The 27,225-nt window shown below is 41.3% G+C and overlaps 1 protein-coding gene across 8 annotated transcripts in view; it reads left to right on the top strand.

Annotated features, from left to right (window-relative positions):
• The window catches only part of usp3 (ubiquitin specific peptidase 3), a 135,143-nt gene that overhangs the window by 38,379 nt on the left and 69,539 nt on the right, over nucleotides 1-27,225 (top strand). For all 8 annotated transcript variants that reach the window (XM_020530999.2, XM_048617243.1, XM_048617246.1 and 5 more), the window contains exon 4: nucleotides 3,617-3,700. In XM_020530999.2, the coding sequence (XP_020386588.1) occupies nucleotides 3,617-3,700 (84 nt within the window). The remainder of the gene's footprint in view (nucleotides 1-3,616; nucleotides 3,701-27,225) is intronic.

The following is a 27,225-nucleotide window of genomic DNA, read 5'->3' as shown; positions in this document are numbered from 1 at the left end:
TAATATCCCCTTTGGCTTTGCATCTACTTTTTGACTACTTGGCTTTAGAATACTTCCCTGTTTAGAAGTGGCAAGTAAATGTAAATTATGAGTAACAAAGTGATAACTGAAGAGTACCCTTTTTATTTTAAATAAAATAAATTCTTAGTTTCGGTGGCTGAGTTTCCCTACAATTATTAAAAATTTTAAAATCACACATGGATGTAGGAATAGCTGGCTAGGCTGATGTTTATTACCCATCCATAATTGCCTCAAAGACAGTTAACATTCATCCACATTGCTGTCGGTCTGGAGTCACACATAAGCTAGACCAGGTATGGACAGCAGTTTCCATTAGTGAACCAGATGGGTTTTTCCAACGATCAGTAGCAACTTCATGGTCACCATTAGACTCTTGATTTTAGATTTTTATTGAACGTGGACTGTTATTTGCCATGACAGATTCCCGGAATGTTAGCTGAATCTCTGGGTTATTAGTCTAGCAATAACACACCAAGCTATCACAATCTCTTTTCAGGAAGAGAATCGAAAATGAATTTTTGGTATAGTATTGTGCAATTATAACACAATGTGGCAGTTACTGTATTTGGGAAACTGTTTCTGTTAAAGACTTCTGGAAGCAAAACTAAAAGCAGTGGTTTCTGATGAAGGGTCGAGGCCCGAAACGTCAGCCTCTCTGCTCCTATGATGCTGCTTGGCCTGCTGTGTTCATCCAGCCCTGCACCTTGTTGTCTCTAAAAGCAGTGGTGGCCTTGTCATTGACAATGGTGACAAGCAAGGTAAATGTCAGCTTTAGATCTGTGATACTCATAGTTCATCAAGCATTAGCTGATGTCCATAGATTCTGCCATACATACCTCAGTAGTAATCTGCAGCAAAACACGCTTTATCTGTGATTGATTATTCCAGAGCTTTTGCTAAATTTTGATGTCAATTTTAGTTTCTTTAAATTATTCAGTTCCTTTGTAGACTGCACCTCTGATCTATCCTCAGGTGGTTTTCTCAGGGTTTTCGAATGTGCTTCTGCAGTGAGAGGCTTTTCTTCCTTCAACTGAGTACTGTACAGTCCTAGGGGAGGGAGGTTTGTCTATTTATATTCTCATCATGTGTCTGATCTCTTTGTTTGCATCTGTCCCATTAACAAAGCTGTGAATGAAGTATTCTTGACTGGCTAAGGCAGATGAGATGACCACACGGTTACAGCACTGGAGTAAACTTCTGTTGCTGCTAGCTGAATTGCTTGACTTAGCACATGCAGTGAAGCCACCTTTTGTGCAGGTTTTTTCTATGGGTGCTGTATATTCTTCCTAAATTACCTCTGGCTTGCATTGCAAATAAAATCCAGAAGGGTTTCAATAGTTCTCCCTTTTTCAGAACTGGATTTCATACAGCTGTGTATCCTTGCTTATGATGAATGGGAGAAAAAAAAATCTCAAATCTGTGCTGTCACTTTTGTTCTAAGGGACACAACGCTCTTGTGTCTCATTCTCATTTGGTTTTTTTTTGGGTATTTTGGTTCTCCAGTTGGACTGATGAAGCAAGGAGAAGAGTTGAGAATAAAAGCTTCCAAAGAGCAATGCATTAGTTGCTTTCAGATCTCTTATCGGTAGTCTTTATTTCTGCAATCCACCGTTCCTCAAGATGAGAGAGGAATGTGTGAGTGAAGTCCTAATGTTGGACTTCTCATCACTTATTTAAAAATAGGAAATGGCCTTGGATATGTCACCTTGGCTCAGACATTTAAATGTGGAAAAATAAAATGTTAACAAATGTTACTCTTTATGTGGATCTATTTGATGTATTGGCATTATGTAACCATCACTGGGGTAAATGCAATTGGAATTATGCCCTTTTAGTGGTAGTTATGTCGATTCATACAGCCCACCTAGTCTGCATCGATGAATCACGGGGTGGGTGTGAGTAATTAACTCTGCCATTAGGCAAGATTCCAGATTAGATATGCACCTTATGAATATTCCAATCAGTCTGTGCTGCAACTTGTTATTTAGTCACTGAGTACAGACAAAACCTGACTATATGGTTAATGTTAAATTAAATATTGCTTCATAGGAATGCAGTTAGCTTTAAAACAGTCATTTAAATGAGAAGGCAACATTTCCCTCTTGCTTGCACGAATTTGGGAATTTCAGATTTCTCTTGGGGAAATTTCCAGAAAGGCTTACCATATTTCACTAAAATATGCAGTTCATAATTTAATTATAATTTTAGAAAACCTCAGACACCTATAAATGCATTTATCTTTTCTTTCAGGTTACAAGTAATCCTTTCATTTCGATTTAAATATGTTACAAGATCAATCTTTACAGCATTTAAGTTGACAGGTTACGTTGTTTGCAGTGTTGTCTTTTCTGCTACATATAGTTACTGCTAAATACTTAGAATTTTCATCAATAAGATGAAAAGAGTAATTTTATGTTGATTTTGTGTATAAAGTTATCTATTTCTTTCTGAACTTGCATCTGTGATAATTTTAGCCCTGAATTTCCTGGATTACATTTTATGGCTTACTTAGTGCTGATTTAATTTTATTTTTAAAAGATGCAGAAACCTGTATCGTGTCCCTAATACTGTTGGCACCTCACTCTTGAACCTCTTGTCTGTTGATTATGTCCTTTATTATGCAGGGGTGTGCCAATTTAAGAAATCATTCTTGCTTGGTCCTGCTGAACCTATATGGTTTTGGCAGGTTTCAATATGAAAATTCGAGTGTACTGAGTGAGACAGCATTATTTTTGAATTACTACAGGTCTCATTCACATGTCATTATCAAAAGAAATGAAAATGGCAGAAATTTTGGAAGATTCATTTTGGGAGCTGCGCAAATGATTGAGGAAATATGCACACATAGGGCAGCACGGTGGCACAGTGGTTAGCATTGCTGCCTCATAGCACCAGGGACCCGGGTTCAATTCCACCCTCGGGCGACTGTCTGTGTGGAGTTTGCACATTCTCCCCGTGTCTGCGTGGGTTTCCTCTAGGTGCTCCGGTTTCCTCCCACAGTCCAAAGATGTGCAGGCTAGGTGGATTGCCCATAGTATTCAGGGATGTGTAGATTAGGTGGGTTACAGGGGGATGCTCTGCAGTTCGGTGTAGACTTGTTGGGCTGAATGGCCTGTTCCCACACTGTAGGGAATTCTGTAAATTCTATAAATTTGACATAAATCAACAATAATCAGTTATGCAGGAATTTCCTCAGAAATGAAAGAACTAATTTTCACTTTTAGTTATGTCGAAAGTTTCTAAGAAAGTCCAGACCTTTCTAGCCTCCTTTTCCATAATTATTTTCCTATGTTTACATTTTCAATTGAGATGCCCTTCGGTGACCTTATCATATTGGAATTATACTCTCCTGCCAGTGGACACAGTAGTATTGACAAGTTGCAATAAAGTAAAACTCAAATTTTACTTTTAAAAATGAGGGTTGAATTTCACCTCAATATCCTGATCCAATTAGTCCTGTGATTTTGTTCCTTTTTTTACCCAAAGATGAGCTAGTTTATCAAATAATGTAGAATCAAATATTTAGGGTTCAATAACATTGAAAATAAATCCGAAAAGTACTTGTTGTTTAATGTGTAATCTGTTTTTGCTTTAGTTACAGATGTGATGATTTTGTGGTGAATGATACCAAGATGGGCCTGGTTCAGAGGGTCAGAGAGCATCTACAGAACTTGGAGAAGTATGTGTGAATAAGTTAATGGTACTACTGTAATCTTGACTGTTTTGAGGTTTATTTTCTAGACTAGTTTATCTTTTAGATGCAGGTTTTCGAAATCAAAAAGCAGAAAAAAATGTTTGTGTGGGTCCCCAGAGTAAGCTTGTAAGACAATATAGTTGCAAGAGAGCAAGATGATGTGAAACTAAATAAAAACTGAAAGAATTGCGGATGCTGGAAATCAGAAACAAAACAAAAATTGCTGGAAAAGCTCAGCAGGTCTGGCAGCATCTGTGGAGAGAAATCAGAGTTAATGTTTTGGTTAAGTGGTCCTTCCTTAATTCTGAGGAATTGAATCCCTGCTTGTTATGTCTGAGTTGTGATTGAACCTTTCCTACAGGAAAAATGATTTTCCAGCACTGACAACAACTGCTGTCCTGTCTTGTTTAGAAAATAGTTTAAATTAGTGTAATATATACTTTGGAGGTAGAAATTTGGCCTGAGAATTATCACATTACTTTTTGTTCTGTTCTAGACATAGCTCTGATATATGGATTTGAAAAAATAGCAGCTAAAAGTGCTAACTTATAGGGCAGCTTTAGGTTTCTAAACTGACATACTCAATGTTTTGCGACAGAAATAATGGCAATTCATGTTATTATTTTGCTTTCCTCAATTGCTTATCAGCTCAGTAAAAGGGTTAAATTCGCAGATGATAGCTGTTTCACATTAATGTTCTGTTGGCAATAGTGCCTCCAAACAAGTGAATTCAGGCCCTGAAAAAATGCCGCTGACTACAAGTTCCCATTGAGGTGAAAACTTCATGACCTCACTGTATGGGTGGTAACATTTAAGATGTATTTACATCAAACAAAGAACAAAGCAGCACAGGGATCAGGTCCTTTGTCCCACCATTTCTCTGCCAACCATGATGCCATTCTAAACTAATCCCATCTGCCTGCACATGGTCCATTCCTTACCTATTCCTGTGTCTATCCAAATGCCTCTTAAACATTCCTAGCATATCTGTTTCCACCATGGTATTGTGTTCCAGGCACCTACCAGCCTGTGTGTAGAAAGAAAAATGGTTTCGCATATCTCCTTGTAAACTTTCCCTGTCTCACCATAAACCTATGCCCCCTAATATTTGACATTTCCATCCTGGCTATCCACTGTATCCGTGCCTCTCGTAATTTTATTTGCCTCCAAGTTGCCCCCCCGCCTCAGCCTCCAAAGCTCCAGCAAAAACATTCCAAGTTTGTCCAGCCTCTCCTTGTCGCAGTCCAGGCAACATTCTGATAAAGAGATAGTAGGAACTACCAATGCTGGAGAATCTGAGATAACACGGTGTAGAGCTGGATGAACACAACAGGCTGAGCAGGAAAGCTGACGTTTCGGGTCGAGACCCTTCTTCAGAAATGGGGGAGGGGAAGGGGATTCTGAAATAAATAGGGAGAGAGGGGGAGGCAGATAGAAGATGGATAAAGGAGAAGATGGGTGGAGAGGAGACAGACAGGTCAAAGAGGCGGGGTTGGAGCCAGTAAAGATGAATGTAGGTGGGGAGTTAGGGAAGGGGATAGGTCAGTCCAGAGAGGACGGACAGGTCAAGGAGGCGGGATGAGGTTAGTGGGTAGGAGATTGGGGGGGGTTCCTGAGGTGGGAGGAATGGTTAGGGAGGCGGGGATGAGCTGGGCTGGTTTTGGGATGCGGTCAGGGGAGGGGAGATTTTGAAGCTTGTGAAGTCCACATTGATACCCTTGGGCTGCAGGGTTCCCAAGCAAAATGAGATGCTGTTCCTGCAGCTTTCAGGTGACATCATTGTGGCAATGCAGGAGACCCAGGATGGACATGTCGTCCAAGGAGTGGGAGGGGGAGGTGAAATGGTTCACGACGGGGAGGTGTAGTTGTTTGTTGCGAACTGAGCGTAGGTGTTCCGCAAAGCGGTCCCCAAGCCTCCGCTTGGTTTCCCCGATGTAGAGGAGGTCACAACGGGAACAGCGGATACAGTATACCACATTAGCAGATGTGCAGGTGAATATCTATTTGATGTGGAAGGTCTTCTTAGGGCCTGGGATGGGGGTGAGGGGGGAGGTGTAGGGGCAGGTGTAGCACTTGCTCCGGTTGCAGGGAAAAGTGGTGGGGAATGTGGAGCGGACAAGGGAGTCACGGAGAGAGTGGTCCCTCCGGAAAGCAGATAAGAGTGGGGAGGGAAAAATGGCTTTGGTAGTGGGGTCAGATTGCAGATGGCGGAAGTGTCGGAGGATGATGCGTTGGATTCGGAGGTTGGTGGGGTGGTACGTGAGGACAAGGGGGATTCTGTTTTGGTTGTTATTGCAGATAGGGCGTGTGAGGGATGAGTTGCGGGAAATGCGAGAGACACGGTCGAGGGCATTTTCGACCACTGTGGAGGGGAAGTTGTGGTCCTTGAAAAACGCAATCTGAGGCTTGGGGACCGCTTTGGGAACCCTGCAGCCCAAGGGTATCAATGTGGACTTCACAAGCTTCAAAATCTCCCCTTCCCTGACCGCATCCCAAAACCAGCCCAGCTCGTCCCCGCCTCCCTAACCATTCCTCCCACCCTCATCTCCTACCCACTAACCTCATCCTGCCTCCTTGACCCATCCATCCTCCCTGGACTGACCTATCCCCTCCCTACCTCCCCACCTACATTCACCTTTACTGGCTCCAACCCCGCCTCTTTGACCTGTCCGTCTCCTCTCCACCTATCTTCTCCTTTATCCATCTTCTCCTTTATCCATCTTCTATCCGCCTCCCACTCTCTCCCTATTTATTTCAGAATCCCCTTCCCCTCCCTTATTTCTGAAGAAGGGTCTCGACCCGAAATGTCAGCTTTCCTGCTCCTCTGATGCTGCTTGGCCTGTTGTGTTCATCCAGCTCTACACCATGTTATCTAACATTCTGGTAAACCTCTTTTGCACCGTCTCCAAAACCTCCACATCCTTCCTATAGTGTGGTGACCTAAACTGTGCACAATACTCCAAATTTGGCCTAGCTAAAGTTTGATACAGTTGCAGTAGGGTTGCCAACTTTTATATTTAATGCCCCAGCCAATGAAGGTAAGCATGCCATACGTCTTTGTTACCAACTTATCCACTTTGTGTTCCCACTTTCAGAGAGCTATGGAATGGCACCCCAAGATCCCTCTCTGTGTCAGTGCTCCTGGGTCAAGGGTCCTGCCATTTACTGTATATTTTCCTCTTCCATTTGACCTCCCAAAATGCATCACCACACACTTTTCCAGATTAAACTCCACCAGATATTTCTCCGCCTAAGTTTCCAACTGATCTATATCCTGCTGTGTCTTTTGACAATCTTCCTCACTCTCCACACCTCTACCAATTTTTGTGTTGTCTGCAAACTTACTAATAAGCCCAACTACATTTTCATCAAAATCATTGCTATGTATTACATACAACAGAGGACCAGATTGATCCTTCTGGGACACCACTGGTCACAGACCTCTAGTCAGAAAAAATCCCCCCATGTTCTATGACCAAGTCAATTTGTATCCAACTTGCCCACTCACTGTGGATCCTATGTGTCTTATTCTTCTCGTCCAGCCTACCATGAGGGACTTTGTCAAATGCTTCATAAAGTCCATGTAGACAACCTCTACCGCCCTACCCTCATCAATCATCTTCATCACTTCCTGAAAAAAATTCAATCAAATTTGTGGGACAAGTCCTCCCCCCCATAGAAAGCCATGCTGATAATGTATAATAAACTCATTCTTTTCCAAATACGAGTAAATCTTGTCTGTAAGCGTCTTCTCCAATAGTTTCCCTATCACTGATGTAAGGCTCACGGGCCTGTAGTTTCCTGGATTCTCCCTGCAGCCATCGTTAAAGAGTAGACAATGTTGCTCCTTTATTTATGGAATAGAATCCTTTATAGAGTAGAAACCCTACAGTGTGGAAACAGGCCATTAGACCCAATGAGTCCGTACCAAGCCTCCGAAGAGTATCCCACCCAAGCCAATTTCCCGACCCTATCCCTTGCATTTCCCAAAGCTAATACACCTAACCTACACATCCCTGGACACTACAGGGTAATTTAGCATGGTCTAATTTGCACATCTTTGGACTTTGGGAAGAAACCAGAGCATCCGGAGGAAATCCACACAGACACGGGGAGAATGTGCAAACTCCACACAGTTGAGGGTGGAATCGAACCCGGGTCCCTGGCGGTGTACAGAACCAGTGCTGCCCCATGGTATATTCTGTGTTCTCAGACCTCTCCTATGGCTAAAGAGAATACAAAGATCTCAGTCAAGGCACCAGCAATCTCCTTGCTTACCTCCCTCAGTATCCTGGGATATATCACATCAGGTCCTGGGAACTTGACCCTCTTAATGTTTTTCAAGACAGCCAATACCACCTTAATATCGACATGCCCTAGAATATCAACATAGCCCTCCCTAATCTTACCATCGTTCATGCCCTTTTTGATGAATACCGATGTAAAGTGCTCATTAAGCACCTCACCCACTTTCTCTGGCACTAAGCATAAATTCACTCCTTTTGTCCTTGAGCAGACCAACTATTTCCCTAGCTTACCCTCTTGCTGTTAATGTGTATAAAATGCCTTGGGAGTCCCCTTAATCCCACTTGCTAAGCAAGTTTCATGGCCCATTTTACTCCTCTTAATTCCTTGTTTAAGTTCTTGCCTGCTTTCTTTATATTCCTCAGGAGTCTTGTCTGATTTTAGTTTCCCACATACACTTCCTTTTTCTTTTTGAGTAAAGTTTCAAAATCTCTAGTCGTCCATCATTCTTGAATCTTGCCATCTTTATCTTTCATCCTCACAGAAACCTGCTGGTCCTAAACTCTGATCAAGTGGCCTTTTTTTAAAAAAGGGCCCCACATGTCCGATGTGGATTTACCCTCAAACCGTCAGCCCCAATCTAATTTCACCAGTTCCTGCCAAATACCGTTGCAATTAGCCTTCCTCCAATTTAACACCTTCACCTGAACACCAGTTTTATCTTCATCCATGACTATCTTACAGAATTATGGTCACTGTTCCCAAAATGTTCCACACTGAAACATTGATCACCCGGCCAGGGTCATTACCCAATACAAGATCTAGTATAACACCTTCTCAATTTGGGCTGTCTACATATTGATTCGGGAAACCTTCCTGGATGCATTTAATAAATTCTACCCCATTTAAGCCCTTGGCACTAAATCCCAATCAATATTGAGGAAGTTAAAATCACCCTCTACAACAGCCCTGTTTTTACATCTTTCTATGATCTAAATATATACATGTTCCTCTATCTCACGTTGGCTATTGGGAGCCCCATTATAGGAATAAGAAAGGTGCAATCACTGAATTCTACCATTTGGCCTTGTTGGATGATCCCTCCAAGCTGTCCTCTCTTACTGCAGCTGTGACATTCTCTTTAATCAGTAGTGTAATTCCTTTACCCCTTTTACATCCCCCTCTTCATGCCTGAAATTTCTAAACCCTAAAACATTGAGCTGCTAGTCCTGACTTCCTCTCAATCCAGTCTCTATAATGGCTGCAATATCATAGTTCCATGTACTAATCCAGGCTCTAAGTTCATCTATCTTAACTGTTATACTCATTGCATTTAGATGTGCATTTGTGATGCCAAGACATACAAGACTATAGGCCAAGTGCTGCAAAGTTAGGTGGTTGTTTTTGACCAGCATGGACATTCCTTTTCGGTCTCTTTGACTTTGACCTAAGGAACTGTAGGTTAATTTATTTTCTGGTCAGATGGGTATCTTGGCTGAGTAAAATTTCTCACTCAAAGTAGGTTTTGCTGATCTTGGAAGGGATGTATGTATTGGCAAGCAAACAAAATATTTATGGCTAAATGTGTCATTAACTGGGATACAGGAATACTTCTACTTTGTTTAATTTGGTTTCTGTTGAAATTAGTATTTTCTATTTAAAAATTGTTTTATTTCCACACCTAAATCAGCCTGAGCAGTGATGCCACATTTTACGCATTGGCACATTTTTTATAATAGTTATTTTGGTGCAAATGTTGCGTTAAAGGTTTGTTATATGTTATCTTAAAAGAAATCTTGTATTTAAAGCATCTTGTGTGTTAGCTTCTGTATGTCTGAAATAAGAACAAGCAATGGGAGCAGGAGTAGACCGTATGACCCCTGAACCCTCCATTAGTCAAAAAAGACCATGGTTGGACTTTTAGGTTAGCTCAGCATTGATCCTGTTAAACCATCTTAAGAATTTTAAATGTTTCCGTAAGCTTACTCATTCTTCTAAATGTCAGGAATATAGGCCTATTCTACTACCATCTGTCTTCATAAAACCAAAAATTTCTTCAAAAAAAGAAATCCGGTTAGTGGACCTTTGGACATCCTTTAAGGCAAGTATGTTTATCCGTGGATACTAAAGCTATGTATAGCTGTGGTTTCAGCAAAACCCAAAAATAGTTGCTGCAAAAAAATCCTTACTCCTTTTAACTCTTTGCATTAAAGGCCCATACTATTTAAAGAGCAAAATATCGTGGATACTGGCAAACTGAAATAATAGGAAATATTCAGTTCAGGCAACATTTGTGAAGAGAGAAATACATTTAACATATTGGGTCTACTACAAGATTTTCCTCCTTTCTTCCTTAATTCTTTTCAAGCAGTATTTGGACTGCTGCTATTCAGTCATTTGCACCTCCTCTGGACACTTTTTTGTTTCTTTTATCCCTTTTTTGTTAAATTCAATAAGCTGTGTTTTTGACAGAATTTGATGATCTGTGGAAGCTGGTTGCCTGTCACAACAGATCAGATCAATAGCCTTTGTAGAGTCATCGAATAGTTACAGCACAGAAAGAGGCCATTCAATCAGTATGTGTGTTGATTCGCTGCAAAAGCATTTCGCTTAGAACCAGTCCCACATCTTTTCCCTTTTGCCCTCCATTTCTTTTTCAGATAATGGAATGATTCCCTTTTGAATACCACGATGTCTCCATCATACCCTCAGGCAGTGCATTCCAGAATGTACAGAAGATTTTCCTCTTGTTGCATTTGATTAATCCTGTTCATAATATTATTGCTTGAGAGCTTGAATTCTTAAGTAAAGGAATAATCTCAAGTTTTATTTGAATTTCTGTGTGAAGGTTGGTTGGTTTTTAGTTTCATTTAATTTTTTTTGAGATATTTTGGTTTTAAGCAAAGTCTTTAAAATCCTCAAAGATTTGTATTTAGAAATGCAAACTGTTTCTAAAACAAAAAGTTAGAAAAGAAAACCCGCTGTTGTCTAGAGACTGGAGTCAGTAACACAAAGTCAGAACAACCCAGAACAGAGAGACAGTGTGCCATGTTCATTCAGAGAGAAATGGTCTATAGCAACAGAAGTACTGTTAGTTTAGTAATATTCCAAATAGTCAAGGCAGAAGGAAAAACCTTCTGAGTGGTTTAAAAGAAAGGCAGAAAACCAAAGACCTGAGTTTACCAAAGCCGTGTTAAATATTAAGTGAGCTGTATTAGCAGTTTAGGGTTTTCAAGAAAAAACGTTAACTAAAGAAAACAGCATCAAAGACAGTAGGAACTGCAGATGCTGGAGAATCTGAGATAATAAGATGTAGAGCTGGATGAACACAGCAGGCCAAGCAGCAGCATAGGAGCAGGAAGGCTGACGTTTTGGGCCTAGACCCTTCATCTAGACCCTTCAGCTCTACACCTTGTTAAAACAGCATCAACCTTGCCAAAAAGAAATTGATTGCAATGGTGCCAGTTGACAAGGAGTTTAAGGTGGAGACAAGGAAGACCATTCACCTGAGGTTTGAGAAAGTCTTTAAGATTATTGTTTATGTTAAAAAAGAATTGTGCCCTTCTTCTCATAGTTATAATAAGAAAGTTTAAAATAGTTCTTGTATAGCATAACATAATTTCTATTTTCTCTCTGCATGTAATAAACTTTGTTCTTCTGTGAGAAGAACAGTTGGCAGCATCGTGTGAATTTGTTCAGTGACTGACCACCACTGTAAACAAGTAGCAAAACTCAATATCAAGCAAAACTTCACTCTGGGATCCACTTGTCCAGTGTTACCATTAGCTGGGATCATAACACGTCCATCCGGTTCTTGATCCTTCCACAAATGCAAGTAGATTTTCTTTCTCTACTGTCTCCAGCTCATGATTTTGAATACTTCTATCAACCTTCCTCTAAACCTCTTTCTCTAAGAAAAACAGTCCACCATCTCACTCTATCTATGTAACTGCAGTTTCTGTCATGAAACTTGCTGCACCTTCTCTAATTCTTTTATATATCCATCCTGAAGCTCAATGCCCAGACTGGACACAATTGGCCAACTGAAGCAGAACCAGTGTTTATATAAGTGCGCTCTAACTTCATTGGTTTTAAACTCTGTCATTCTTGGTAAAGCCCAGAATACCCTGCTTTGTTGACCACTCTGTCATCCTGTCCTGTCACCTTCAGTATGTACACACCGAAGTCCCTCTCCTTCATCCGTTTAGAATTATAACTGTATGTTATTACTGTCTTTCAACTGTTATGATCCCAGCTGATGCTAATACTGGACAGGCTAGATTCCAAAAAGAGATCTGGCCTGATTGATCACATTTTAATTTTTAAAAACTTAGCATGGCACTGAAACATAAGCATATAAAGCTGTAAATTTGATTTTAACAAGATAGAAGTTATTTACACAAAAGAAATAAAAAATAGAACAAGCCAAGCTATCTAAGCATGACCCAGTTTAAAAGATTTCAAAGCATTTGGCAAAACAAAATTCCATCACTTTACAATTAATCAAAATCTGGAGAAATTGTTTTCGTATCAAATGTGTATGTTTGACTTCACTGCTTCTTCTCAGTTCTCAGGACCAGAACTGAGGCCTTTTCTCTTGGTCTCTGGTACAACTCAGAGTTTAGACATCTTGGTCTTTAAATAGTCCGTAGAATCCTAACCAAATATTGCTGGTCTGGAAGTTTAACAAACTACACATTTGCACTGAGAGAACTTATTTCTTTTAACTGCTCTATCAATCTCCCTTTTCTAGGAGAGACTATATATATGTCCAGCTCAGTGTTTTTTGACTGCTCAAAAGTTTTGAACTACTTTTTTTTTTAAAAGAAACTCCTCATCCTAGGCTCTGCTAAATTAATACTTTTCTGTCTCTGTTTTCTCTGTATATCATAAATCCCCCAAGTGTAAACAAGTGTCCATTAGCACTCCAGAAGGTCCATACTGGTTTAAAATCATGGTTCAAAGAAGGTAATTTTTAAACACCTTCATAAAAATAGACTGATACCGCTGTGCCACTATTTTGAAATCTGAACAGTTTTTAAAGAAAAAGTATGTAAATTGCACATCTTTCATCATATTACCAAATTTCTATTGGTATTGAGTGAATCGCTTCACATGTCTCTGCATTAAATTTCAGCTGCCCTCCCCATTTCCACCAACCAGTGCTTTGACATGTATTACAATCTGCCTCTTAGTTCACATTACTCCAAGTTTTGGATCTTTTGCAAATTTTAACATTGTGCTTTAATAAGCTAGTCCTTGTTATATAATGTGTATCAGGAAGAGCAGGATCCCAACGCCACCCCATGGAAACATCACTGTAGTCCAAAAAACAATAGTTCACCAACAATTCTCTCTCCCCTTTCACTCAGTTGCTACTGCCCGTTTATTCCATGAGCTCCAATTTTGCTCACAAGTCTGTTTTGCAACACTTAATAAAATGCCTGTTAGAAGTCTATGTATACCTCATCAACCTTCTTTGTTACTGCAGTTAAAACCTCAAGTTATTTAAACATGATTAATCTTCATTGACCTCAAGTAAGTTAAGTGGCTGAATTATTTAAAATACTTGTACACCTATGGAAGCTTTTTGAATTCCCTTTATGTACACTACAAGCCTCTTCTCAAACTCTCTCTTTGCTTTTCGTCTTTGTGTTTTCAAGTCTCTTTTCAATATTGTATATTTAGTCTTTGCTCACTGTATTATCCATCTAGTAGCTTTCATATGTTCACATTTTCTAATTATCTTGCTTTATGTCATATTTCTTCTTTAACGCAGCTAGTTGTTTACCTGTTTACTGTTTTGTCTGCTAATTGTTGCTTTTATCTGAGCCAGATCCATTCTTCTTCCAAGTTGTTTCTCCTCCAGTTAATCCAGTGTTGGGCAGTACGGTGGCTCAGTGGTCAGCACTTCGATCTCAGTGCCAGGAACCTGGGTTTGATTCCAGCCTCCAGCAACTGTCTGTGAGGAGTTTTTACATTCTCCCTGTGTCTCTGGGTTTGCGCCAGGTGCTTTGGCTTCCTTCAAAGATATGCAGGTTAGGTGGATAGGCCATGCTAAATTGCTTTTAGCGTCCAGGTGTTTGTAGGCTAGGTGGATTAGCCCTATTAAATGTAGGGATAGGGAGGGAGGCTGAGTGAGATGCTGATCGGATGGTTGGTGCAGACACGATGGGCCAAATGGCTTATATCTGCTCTGCAGAGTTTCTATAATTCTAATTATGCTTACTTTGGATTGTTCTTTGTCCATTTTCGTAGCCACCTTAAGCTTTATGATGCAGTGATTCCTGTCCTGAGATGATGTCCGATTGACACTACTTGTACGCTTGGCTTACCTCATTTACAAGAACAAGATACAACAATGCTTCCTTTTCTGTCAGACTGGAAAATTACTAATATAGCAAATTCTCCTGAACATAGTTTGTGCTTTTTGAGTTTGATAGTTAAATTCACCTGGTAGAACTACTGTATAATTCTAGCAACTATATAGTTCTTGCACTTCATTGCAAATGTGATTCTCTACATCTCTTCCACTAATTGGTGGTCTGTAGACTACATTGAGCAATGTAATTGTACCTTTTTCAGTTTCTTTGCATGTGCCCTGTTGATTTTCTCTTTGACCCTATTTGGTCACTTCTTGCTCCCAAACTGCAGTGCTGTTTTGAATGAAACCCACAACTCCTCCCCTGCTTTTTTCCCCAATCTGTTCAAACATCAATCAACCCCATATTCCCATCTACATCATTTACGAATATCACAAACAATAAGGAGCCAGCACTAATCCCTGTGGTACATCTGGTCTATCTCTACTGCCCTTGTAAAGTGGGACCATATTAGTTATCCTCCAGTTGTCTGGCACCTCCCCTGAGGCCAGAGACTATCTAGATCATGGCTCCCATAATTTCTTCCCTTGTTTCCCATCCAGACCTCCTTTGTCCACTTTTAAATCTGCCAAAATCTCCCCTGAAGTGGAGGTGCTGGTGTTGGGCTGAGGTGGACAACATTAGAAATCATATGACACCAGGTTTTGTCCAACAGGTTTATTTGGAAACACCAGCTTTTCAAGCATAGTCCCTTGGTCAGGTGAAGTGAGAAAGAAGAACACAGAATTTATAAGTAAAAGATCAAAAGGTCACACAACTGATGAGGATGTATTAAACAAACCTAAGATGCTGTTAAATCTTTAGTTAGAAGGTTTTAATTGATTAATATGTATATGTAAATCCCTGAATTTCTTTCAAGTCACTGCTCTGAGAGAACTAAAGGTTTTATCAGTGTAAAGAAGAGGTGACATTTTAGGTCAGACAATGCATGTTAGATGTGAGGCCTTGTTTAGAATCTGTTTGTGTTTTGGCTTGGAGTCAGACTGATTTTATTTCTAAAGTAGGAATTTATGAAATGCCACATTGACCGTCCATAAATTGTGTGCTGCTTGGCCAAAATTGAATGTTTCTGCAAATACAAATTCACTGCATGGATTTATAATCTCCTCTACCTTCCAAGAATTTCACACCTGTCTTGCGAGGAGGAGGAGGATGCAAGTACAGAATTGGAGAAGATGAATTGCGAAGTACTTGTTTAATATTCTACCAACGCCCTCCACCTACACACACCTATTACCCTCCTGGTCCGTAATGGGCTGTGCTCTTTCCTGATTATTCTCTTCCTCTTGATATACTAGTAGAATATCTTGGGATTTTACCTAATCTTGCTCACTGGCATTTTTCATGCCCCTGTTTGTTCTCCTAATTGTTTTTTTGAATTCTTCCTTGCACTTTTTGTACTGCTGTAGGGCCTCCATTGTTTTGCTGACTCTGTACCTGTTATCATACTTCTCTTTTCCTCCTTATCCAGACCTGACTTCCCAGACATCCAGGGTTCTCTGGGTTTGTAGCTCCTACATTTCACTCTAAAGGGAGCATGTTGGGCCAGTATTTCCTATCCACCCACCAATTTCCCCAACCTGGTATCTTTTTGAGCACCTCCCACTGTTCTCTGTAGATTTATCCTCTGGTAGTTGTTCCCAAACTATTTTGACCAAATTCTGTCTTTTTTAATAAAATCTGCCTTATACCAATCCAAAATGCATTTTTCTTGCAGACTATCATTCTCCTTTCCAATTACAGACTTTAAAACATATGTTATGGGTGCTATCATTAAAATGTTGCCCCACTGTCACCTTAAACACTTGCCTGGCTTCATTCTCCACAATTAAATCCAGCACTGAACTGTGTTTTATAGGACCATCTACATGTTGACATAAAAAGCTTTCCTGTATACATTTCAGGCGGTTTGTTATGCTATGATTATCCTAATTAATATTGGGGTAACTGAAATCCTTAAGTTAAATACCCTAGTGTTATTTTTTCACGCTTTAGTGAATTGACGACACACGTACAATTCCCTGCTCGATGTTTGAGGATCTGTAATACACTGTGTACTGTGAACAGTGTGACTGCCTGCTTTTGTTCCTACGTTCTACCCTCCAAAGCCTTATTTGATGACTATTCCAAGATATCACCCATCCTTAGTCCAGTTACTGACTCCCTAAGTAATAATGCAACACCACCTCCACTTTTGCACCCTCCCCTGCCCTGCCTGAAGATCTCATGCCCTGGAATGTTAAATTGCCAGTCCTGTCCCTCCCTCAACCATGTCCCTGTGATGGCAGCAACATCTCAGTTCCATGTGTCAGTTATATTGATCTGTCTGACCTCTTGTAGTTCTGGCATTAAAATAGCCATCCAGCCTTGCTTTACTCCCTAAAGATACAATGTGGCTGAACTTGCTCTGCCTTAGTTCCTTTTCTTGGTTATGCTGCGTTGCTATTGAACTATGCAGTATGCCCCTTACCCCCTGCTGAACTAGTTTAAACTCTCCCAGTAGAACTAGCAAACCCTCGCGCAACGTTGTTAGTCCCATTCTGGTTCAGGTGCAGACTGTCCTGCTTGTGGAGATCTCGCCTTTCCCAGAAAAGATCCTGGTGATTCAAGAATCCAGGATGATTGGTCAGCATTTAGCACCGTTTCTGACTCGTAAGAACTAGGAGCAGGAGTAGGCCATCCGGCCCCTCAAGCCTGCCCCGCCATGTAAGATCATGGCTGATCTTTTTGAGACTCAGCTCCACTTACCCATCCACACACCATAACCCTTAATTCCTTTACTGTTCAAAAATTTATCTAGCCTTGCCTTAAACACATTCAGTGAGGTAGCTTCAACCGCTTCACTGGGCAGGGAATTCCACAGATTCACAACCCTTTGGGTGAAGGAGTTCCTCCAGACCTCAGTCCTACATCTGCTTCCCTTTAGTTTAAGGCTATGCCCCCTAGTCCCAGTTTCACCTGCTAATGGAAACAACCTCCCTGCCTCCACCTTATCTATTCCCTTCATAGTCTTATATGTTTCTATAAGATCTCCCCTCATTCTTCTGAATTCCAATGAGTATAATCCCAGCCTACTCGGGGTCTCCTCATAATCCAACCCTCTCAACTCTGGAATCAACTGGGTGAATCTCCTCTGCACCCCCTCCAGAGCTAGTATATCCCTTCTCAAGTAAGGAGACCAAAACTGCACACACTACTCCAGGTGTGGCCTCACCAGGTCCCTATACAGCTGCAGCATAGACTCCGTGTTTAAACTCCATCCCTCCAGCAATGACAGGCAAAATTCCATTTGCCTTTTTAATTACCTGCTACACCTGCAATCCTACTTTTAGCAATTCATGCACAAGGACACCCAAGTCCCTCTGCATAGCAGCGTGCTGCAATTTTTTACCATTTAAAACATGGTCCATTTTGCTGACCTCTCACTTATCAATTTGTACTCCATCTGCTAGACCTTTGCCCACTCACTTACACTATCTATATCCCTCTGCAGACTTTGTGTCTTCTACACACTTTGCTGTACCACTCATCTTAGTGTCATCTGCAAATTTTGACATACCACACTTAGACCCCCAACTCCAAATCATCTATGTAAAGTGTAAACAATTGCGGTCCCAACACTGATCCCTGAGGCACACCACTAGCCACTGACCGCCAACCAGAAAAACACACACTTACCCCTACTCTTTGCTTTCTACTAGTCAACCAATCCTCTATCCATGCCAATACATTACCTGTAATACCGTGCAACTTTATCTTATGTAGCAGCCTTTGGTGTGGCACCTTGTCAAATGCCTTCTGGAAATCCAGATACACTACATCCACAGGTTCCCCATTGTCTACCATGCAAGTAATGTCCTCAAAGAATTCCACCAAATTAGTTAAACATGACTTGCCCTTCATGAAGCCATGCTGGGTGTTCCCACTGGAAGAATTTGTATTCAGATGTCTTGTTATTTCTTCCTTAATGATAGATTCGAGCATTTTCCCCACTACTGAAGTTAAGCTAACTGGCCTATAGTTACCTGCTTTTTGTCTACTTCCTTTTTTAAACAGTGGCGTCACATTGGCTATTTTCCAGTCTGCGAGAACCATCCCAGAGTCCAGTGAATTTTGGTAAATAATTAATAGTGCATTTACTATTTCCCCCATCACCTCTTTTAGTACCCTGGGATGCATTTCATCAGGGCCAGGAGACTTGTCTACCTTTAGCCCCATTAGCTTACCCAGCACTGCCTCCTTATTGATAATGATAGTTTCTAGGTCCTCACCTGCTATGACCTTCTTGCCGTCAGTTTTCGGCATGTCATTTGTGTCTTCCACTGTGAAGACCGACACAAAATAACTGTTTAATGCCTCGGCTATTTCCTCATTCCCAGCTAGAAAATTGGCCTTCTCATCCGCCAAAGGACCAATGTTTACCTTTGCCACTGTTACGATTTACATATTTATAGAAACTTTTGCTGCGTGTTTTTATATTTTGATCTAGTTTACTCTCATAATCTATCTTACTTTTCTTTATAACTTGTTTTGTGGTTCTCTGTTGGCCTCTAAAGATTTCCCAATCTACTAGTTTCCCACTAATCTTTGCTTTTTTGTATGTATTATTTTTTAATCTGATACTTTCCTTTATTTCCTTAGACATCCATGGTTGACTATTTCTTTTCCTACAGTTCTTCCTTATCACTGGAATATACTTCTGCTGAGCACTGTGAAAAATCGTTTTGAAAGTCCTCCACTGTTCCTCAATTGACCCACCATAAAGTTTTTGCTCCCATTTTACCTTACCTAACTCTTCCGTCATCCCATCATAGTCTCCTTTGTTTAAGCACAAGACATTGGTACTGGATTTAACCTTCTCACACTCCATCTGTATTTTAAATTCGACCATACTGTGATCGCTCCTTTCGAGAGGATCCCTAACTGTGAGATCATTAATTATTCCTGTCTTGTTACACAGGACTAGATCTGGGATAGCTTGTTCCCTCGTAGGTTCCATTGCATATTGTTCAAGGAAATTATCGCGGATGCATTCTATGAAGCCCTCCTCAAGGCTGCCATGACTGACCTGGTTTGACCAATCGATATGTAGATTAAAATCCCTCATGATAATTGCTGTACCATTTTTATGTGCATTAGCTACTTCTTTGTTTACTGCCTGCCCCACCACGATGTCATTATTTGGTGGTCTATAGACCACACCTATCAGTGACTACTTCTCCCTGCTATTTCTAATTTCCACCCAAATAGATTCAACATTTTGTTCAGTAGAACCTATATCATCTCTCACTACTGCCCTGATATCATCCTTAAAAATCAGAGCGACACCACCTCCCTTACCTTCCTGTCTGTCCTTCCAAACAGTTTGATACCCCTGGATATTTAACTCCCAGTCATGACCATCCTGCAACCATGTCTCTGTAATGGCCACTAAATCGTACCCATTTGCCATGCTTTGCACCGTAAACTCATCCACCTTGTTTCGAATGCTCTGAGCATTCAGATAAAGTGCCCTTATGCCAGTTTTTGCACCTTCTTTTTGGGTCCTATCACCTCCATTACTAACAGCTCTTGAATTCTCCTTCCCTTTAACTTTTTTTTCCTAATTTTCAATGGAGTTGAAGCTTCCTCGTCACTTGCTAACCTGCTGCTTTGCCTTACATTAATTGTTATTCTCCCTCTACGCTCACTGCTTCCTTCCCCCCACTACTTACTAGCTTAAAGTCCTGTTGACCACCCTACTTACCCTTTTGACCAGAACACTGGACCCGGCCCTGTTCAGGTGGAGTCCATCCCGGCGGTATAGATCCCTCCTGTCCCAGAACTGATGCCAGTGCCCCATGAAAAGGAAACCCTCTTTCCCACACCACTCTTTTAGCCACGTGTTTACTTCCATGATCCTCGCCTCCCTATGCCAGTATGCACGTGGCTCGGGCAGCAATCCAGAGATTATGACCCTTGAAGACCTGTTTTTTAATTTTGTTCCTAGTTTTTCATAATCCCGAACGAGGTCTTTTTTCCTAGTCCTGCCTATGTTGTTGCTACTTACGTGGACCACAACAACTGGATCCTCCCCCTTCCTCTCTAGTAATCTCTCAAGCTGGTCAGAGATGTCTCGCACCCTGGCACCAGGCAGGCAACACACCATTGGGATTCTCTATCCAGCTTGCAAAGGATACTGTCTATCCCCCTGATGATGGAATCCCCTACAACTACAATCTGTCTTTTAGCTCCCCCCCGCTCTTGAATGGTCTCCTGGAGCATGGTGCCATGGTAAGTTGACTCATCCTTCCTGCAGCCCTGTTTCTCATCCATGCAGGGAGCAAGTGCCTCATACCTGTTCAGACACTGAAGCACTCCATGCTCAAAGGTAACAAGATATGGACAATATCCAGGCTTGGACTGACAAGTGAGAAGTAACATTTTCACCATACAAATGCCAGACAATGATCATCTCCAATAAAAAAAACCATCTAACCACCACAAACTGACATTTAATGGTGTTACCACTACTGCATTATATTCATAAGAACATAAGAACTAGGAGCAGGAGTAGGCCGTCTGGCCCTTCGAGCCTGCCCTGCCATTCAATAAGATCATGGCTGATCCTTTCGTGGACTCAGATCCACTTACGCGCATTCTCACCGTATCCCTTAATTCCTTTATTGTTCAAAAAAAACTACCTTTTTTTTTTTAAATGCATTTACTGAAATAGCGTCAACTACTTCACTGGGCAAGGAATTCCATAGATTAACAACCCTCTGGGTGAAGAAGTTCCTTCTCAGTTCAGTCCTAAATCTGCTCCATCTAATCTTGAGGCTATGCCCTCTTGTCCTAGCTTCACCTGCCAGAGGAAACATCCTCTCTACTTCTATCTTATCTATTCCCTTCATAATTTTATATGTTTCTATAAGATCCCCTCCTCAATCTTCTGAATTCCAATGAATATAATCCCAATCTACTCAGTCTCTCCTCATAAGCCAACCCCCTCAACTCCAGAATCAACCCAGTGAACCTCCTTTGCACCCCCTCCAGTGTCAGTACATCCTTTCTCAAGTAAGGAGACCAAAACTGCACACAGTACTCCAGGTGTGGCCTCACCAGCACCTTGTACAGCTGCAACATAACCTCTCTGCTTTTTATTTCAATCCCTTTAGCAATGAAGGACAAAATTCCATTTGCCTTCCTAATTACTTGTTGTACCTGCAGACCTACCTTCTGTGATTCATTCACAAGGACACCCAGGTCCCTCTGCATAGCAGCATGCTGCAACTTTTTACCATTAAAGTAATAATCCTTTTTACTATTACTCCTACCAAAATGCATGACTTCACATTTATTTACATTGTATTCCATCTGCCAGACCTTTGCCCACTCACTCAATGTATCTATGTTCCTCTGCAAAGTTTCGCAGTCCTCTGCACACTTTGCTTTGCCACTCATCTTAGTGTCATCTGCAAACTTTGACACCCTACACGTGGTCCCCAACTCCAAATCATCTATATAAATTGTAAATAATTGCGGTCCCAATACCGATCCCTGAGGCACACCACTAGTCACTGACTGCCAGCTTGAATAGCACTCATTTATCCCCACTCTTTGCTTCCTGTTAGTCAACCAATCCTCTGTCCATGCTAATGCTTTACCCTTAATGCCATGCATCCTTATCTTATGCAGTAGCCTCTTGTGCGGCACCTTGTCAAAGGCCTTTTGGAAATCTAGGTACACCACATCCACTGGGTCCCCATTGTCCACCTCGCTCGTAATGTCTTCATAGAATTCCAAAAGATTTGTCATGCATGACCTGCCCTTCATGAACCCATGCTGCGTCTGCCCAACAGGATAATTTCTATCAAGATGCCTTGCTATTTCTTCCTTGATAACAGACTCAAGCATCTTCCCCACTACAGAGGTTAAGCTAACCGGTCTATAATTCCCCATCTTTTGTCTACTTCCCTTTTTAAATAGTGGCGTCACATTTGCTGTTTTCCAATCTGCTGGGACTGCCCCAGACTCCAGCGAATTTTGGAAAATTACCGCCAGTGCACCTGCTATTTCTCCCGCCATCTCTTTTAGTACCCTGGGATGCATTCCATCAGGGCCAGGAGACTTCTCAATCCTTAGCTCCATTAGCTTGCCCAACACTACCTCTTCCGTAATTATGATTGTTTCCAGGTCCTCACCTACCTTCGTCTCTTCGTCAATTACTGGCATGTTATTAGTGTCCTCCACTGTGAAGACCAATACAAAATACCTGTTCAATGCCTCGGCCATTTCATCATATCCCATAACTAAATTCCCCTTCTCATGCTCTAAAGGGCCAACGTTTACTTTAGCCACTCTTTCGTTTTATATATTTATAGAAACTTTTCCTATCTGTCTTTATATTCTGTGCTAGTTTTTTCTCATGTTCTATCTTACTTTTCCTTATAGCTGTTTTTGTGGCTTTCTGTTGACCTTTAAAGTTTTCCCAATCTTCTAGTTTCATGCTGTTTTTAGCCACTTTGTATGCCTTCTCTTTCAATTTGATAGCCTCCCTTATTTCTTTAGACACCCATGGCAGATTACCCCTTTTCTTACGGTCCTTCCTTTTCATTGGAATATACTTTTGCTGAGCACTTTGAAAGATTGCTTTGAAAGTCCTCCACTGCTCGTCAACTGTCCCACCATAACATCTTTGTATCCAGTTTACTTTAGCCAAGTCCTCCCTCATTCTATTGTAGTTCCCCTTGTTCAAGCACAGGACCCTGGTATTGGATTTTATCTTCACACTCTCCATCTGTATTCTAAATTCAACCATACTGTGATCACTCCTTCCAAGAGGATTCCTAACTATGAGGTCATTAATTATTCCTGTCTCATTACACAGGACCAGATCTAGGATAGCTTGCTCCCGCGTTGGTTCCATTACATACTGTTCCAGAAAACTATCACGGATACACTCAACGAACTCCTCCTCAAGGCTACCCTGACCGAGCTGGTTCGACCAATCTACATGTAGGTTAAAATCCCCCATGATAATTGCCATACCATTTTTACAGACATTAGTTGTTTCTTTTATTGCCCGCCCCAATGTGATGTTATTATTTGGTGGCCTATAGACTACGCCTATCAGTGACTTTTTCCTCTTAGAATTTCTAATTTCCACCCAAATGGATTCCACCTCATTCTCGATAGAACCTATACCATCTCTCAGCACTGCCCTGATGGCGTCCTTGAATATCAGAGCTACACCACCTCCCTTACCTTCCTGTCTGTCCTTCTGAATAGTCTGGTACCCTTGGGTATTTAACGCCCAGTCGTGACCATCCTGTAACCATGTCTCCGTAATGGCTACCAAATCATATTCATTCGCGATGATTTGTGCTGTTAACTCATCAACTTTGTTACGAATGCTACGAGCATTCAGGTAAAGTGCCTTTATGCTAGCTTTCTTACCCTCGTGATTTCCAACATCTCTAATAATATCTTCTGAGTTATCCTTCCTTTTTGCTTCTTTCATAGTCTGCCTTGAACTTAAACCCTCCTGCACACATTCTTATTGTCTTCCTTGTTTTGTTTGTTGGGATTTGGTATAGGTTTTAGAGGTCTAAGCAAAATTCTAAATCAAACATTGTGAGGCAGATCACTGATGCTGGGCAGTATTTCAGTTTCGTCATGGATTCCTATTAGTGCATGGGATGTGTGCATCACTGGCTGGGCCAGCAATTATTGCTAATCCTTAATTGCCCTTGGGAAGGTGGTGTAGAGCTGGCTTCTTAAGCCACTGTAGCCCTTGAAGTATAGGTATACCCATGATGCTGCTAGGGACTTTGACCCAGTGACCCTGAAAGAATGGCAATTATTTTAAAGTCAGGATGGTGACCGGGTAGCTTGCTGGTTTTTGTGTTCCCGTATATCTGCTACTCTTGTCTTTGAGGATGGTAGTGGTCATGGGTTTGCAAAATAGTGTCAGATAAACCTGGCCATGAATCTTGTAGATGGTACCCACTGTTATCACTGCATGTTGGAAGTGAAGGAGGTGAATGTTTTAGCTGTATCTGGGGAAACCGTCAAATGGGTTGTTTTGTCTTGGATTGTGTCGAGCGTATTGAGCATTGTTGGAAGTGGTAAGGCTTTCACCATAAAACAAGAAAAAGTCAAAAGCTAAAAATGGTATGATTGTCCACTGCTAGCCAGATGACCAGATGGGATACATTTAGAGAGTATCTCCAAGATCCTTTGGGTACTCCACGAACTTCTGATTCAATTACCCATTGAGAATAGGTGGGTAGGCTATGAAACATACAAATGGGGGTCATGTACCAAGATTAGAGGCTCCATTCGTGCACGAATGGGAAAGGTGCACATTGTGGTCATGAGGCCCTATCAACAGTTCCTGCACAAACTGCTCTAGGTCAATCAGGAGACGGGATCTTTGGATTGTTACAGTTATGGATTTATGGCCAAAGAGCACAGTCTCAAAATAAAGGGGCACCAATTTAAGACTCAGATGAGGAGTTTCTTTTCTGAGGATTGAGATTGTTTAGAACTCCTTCTCTCAGAGAGAGTGACAGAGTCTTTGTGTATATTTAAGGCTGATAGATTCTTGGTCAGTAGAGGAATCAAGGGTTACAGGGAAAAGACAGTAATGTTGGATCAGCCATGATTTTGTTGAATGGCGGAGCCGGTTTGAGGGGCTGAATGGCCTACACCTGTTCCTATTCTTATGGTCTTATGGAAATTAATATGTAAAGGAAGTGCCAAGGAAGAAGAAATGGTATTTCTGCTAAATCTAGTATTCATTGAAATTACAGCTAGAGTACTGTGTGCAGTTCTGGTTACCATTTTACAGGAAGGATGTGATTGCACTGGAGGGCAGGCAGAGGAGATTCACCAAGATGCTACCTGAGCTGGAAAATTTGAAGAAAAGTTGGATAGGCTTGGGTTGTTTTCGTTGGAGCAGAGAGACTGAGGTGGCGATCTGATTGAGATATACAAGATTGTGAGGGGCATTGACAAAACGGATAAGGAGCAGCCATTCCCTGTGGCTGAAGGGTCAATCATGAGGCGACACAGGGTCAAGGTGAGAGGCAGGAGGTTTGGAGGAATGTGAGGAAAAACTATTTTACCCAGAGGGTGGTGACAGTCTGGAACGTGCTGTTTGGGAGGATGGTAGAGGCGAATTGCTTCACATACTTTAAAAAGTACTTGGATGAGCACATGACATGTCATAATGTTCAAAGCTATGGGGCAAGTGCTGATAAGTGGGATTAGTCATAGAGTCACAACAGCATAGACATTGGCCCTTCAGTCCAGCTTATCCATGCTGACCAGATTTCCTAAACTGAACTAGCCCAATTTTGCCCTGTGTTTGGCCCATATCCGTCTAAACCCTTCTTAACCATGTACCTATCCAAATGTCTTTTAAATGTTAGAATTGAACTCCCCCACTTGGGGACTCCAAAAAGAACATGGCTTTTCACCTTATCTATGCCCCTCATGATTTTATAAACCTCTATAAGGTCACTCTTCAGCATTCTAGTCTCCAGGGCAAAAATGTCACAGCCTATCCTTATAACTTGAACCTTCCGGTCTTGGTAACATCCTTGAGAACCTTTCTCGCACCCTTTCTAGTTTAGTAATATACTTCCTATTCTTTTCCTCTAGATATCTTCTAATTAATCTGTTTCGAGATGTTTATTGCACACCTCTGGAGCAGGTGAGACTTGAACACAGGCCTTGTGGCTCAGAGATAGGGGTGCTGCCATTGTGCCATAAGACCCTCTATGCTTCATGCACCAGAGCCTAACCCTTCACTAGAATGTTAGGATTTTATCTTGTATAAAAACAGGAGAGAATTGTTGAGTCCATATCTCTAGATTCTGCCCTGTTCACACACATGCTCTAAATGGATTAAATTGAAGGACAAGTGTTTCTTGCATCTTGGTGCAGACTTGATAGGCCATAGGACCTCTTCTACATTGTGTGATTCTATGATTCTATAATGGTAAACTTGAGAATGGTGAAACAGCTGGTCATCTTGATTAAATAACTTTCTCTATTACCAAACAGGATCTCAAGCTAACATAAGCATTCAGCAGCTATAATCAGGCTAGTGACACTACTTCCTGTTGTCATAAATGTACTTGCTTTACTCATCTGCCTTCTCTCCCTTTAAATAGAACGTGTACGATCACTGAACAACTGTATTTAATCACTAATTGCATAGTTCCTAGTTTGGATCTTTCTGCCTGGGGCTGAAATCCTTAGTCAAATCTATTGCAACTCACTGACATCTTTACAGAATAAATTTGCAATTAACCCTTTGGATGCCGCTCGAATATCCGATAGTACTTCTCGATTAGAAGTTTGTGTTCCAAGATCCATTCCTTGAGCACAGGTTGTAGAATATAAATTATAGATCATGCCAGTGCTGTGCAGAAGGTATGCTGCACTGTTAGAAGTGTTGTCTTTCAGATGAGATGTTAAACAGAGGTCCTGTCTGCTCCCAGGTGTACGTAAAGCATCTCTTGATACTATTTGGAGAGCAGAGGTATTTACTGTATATGGTCAACTTTTATCCCTCAACTAAGCTGCTATTTGTGGGACAATGCAATGTGCAACTTGGTTTCCACATCCACCTACATTACAGCAGTGATACCATGCTTAAAAGTAATTTATTGGAAATTTCATGCTTTTGAACACTTGAGTGTTTGAGAGATGCAATACGAATGCAAATTCTTTCTCTGCCTCATAGTTGGAAAGGAACAGAATGTGTTGCGCTCACAAAAATCTGGAGACGAACAGTGCAGGTCAAGCCTTGATATGGTTAAATTTTGCTCTGATTCAGATATTTCACTCACTGTGGTTATTGACCATTGTTCTGTAAGATTAACATAC

The sequence above is a fragment of the Rhincodon typus genome, chromosome 36, assembly GCF_021869965.1.
Source record: "Rhincodon typus isolate 14 chromosome 36, sRhiTyp1.1, whole genome shotgun sequence".
Taxonomy (NCBI): domain Eukaryota; kingdom Metazoa; phylum Chordata; class Chondrichthyes; order Orectolobiformes; family Rhincodontidae; genus Rhincodon; species Rhincodon typus.
The sequence above is the reverse complement of the archived record's forward strand: the minus strand, read 5'-3'. Positions and strand labels throughout refer to the sequence as shown.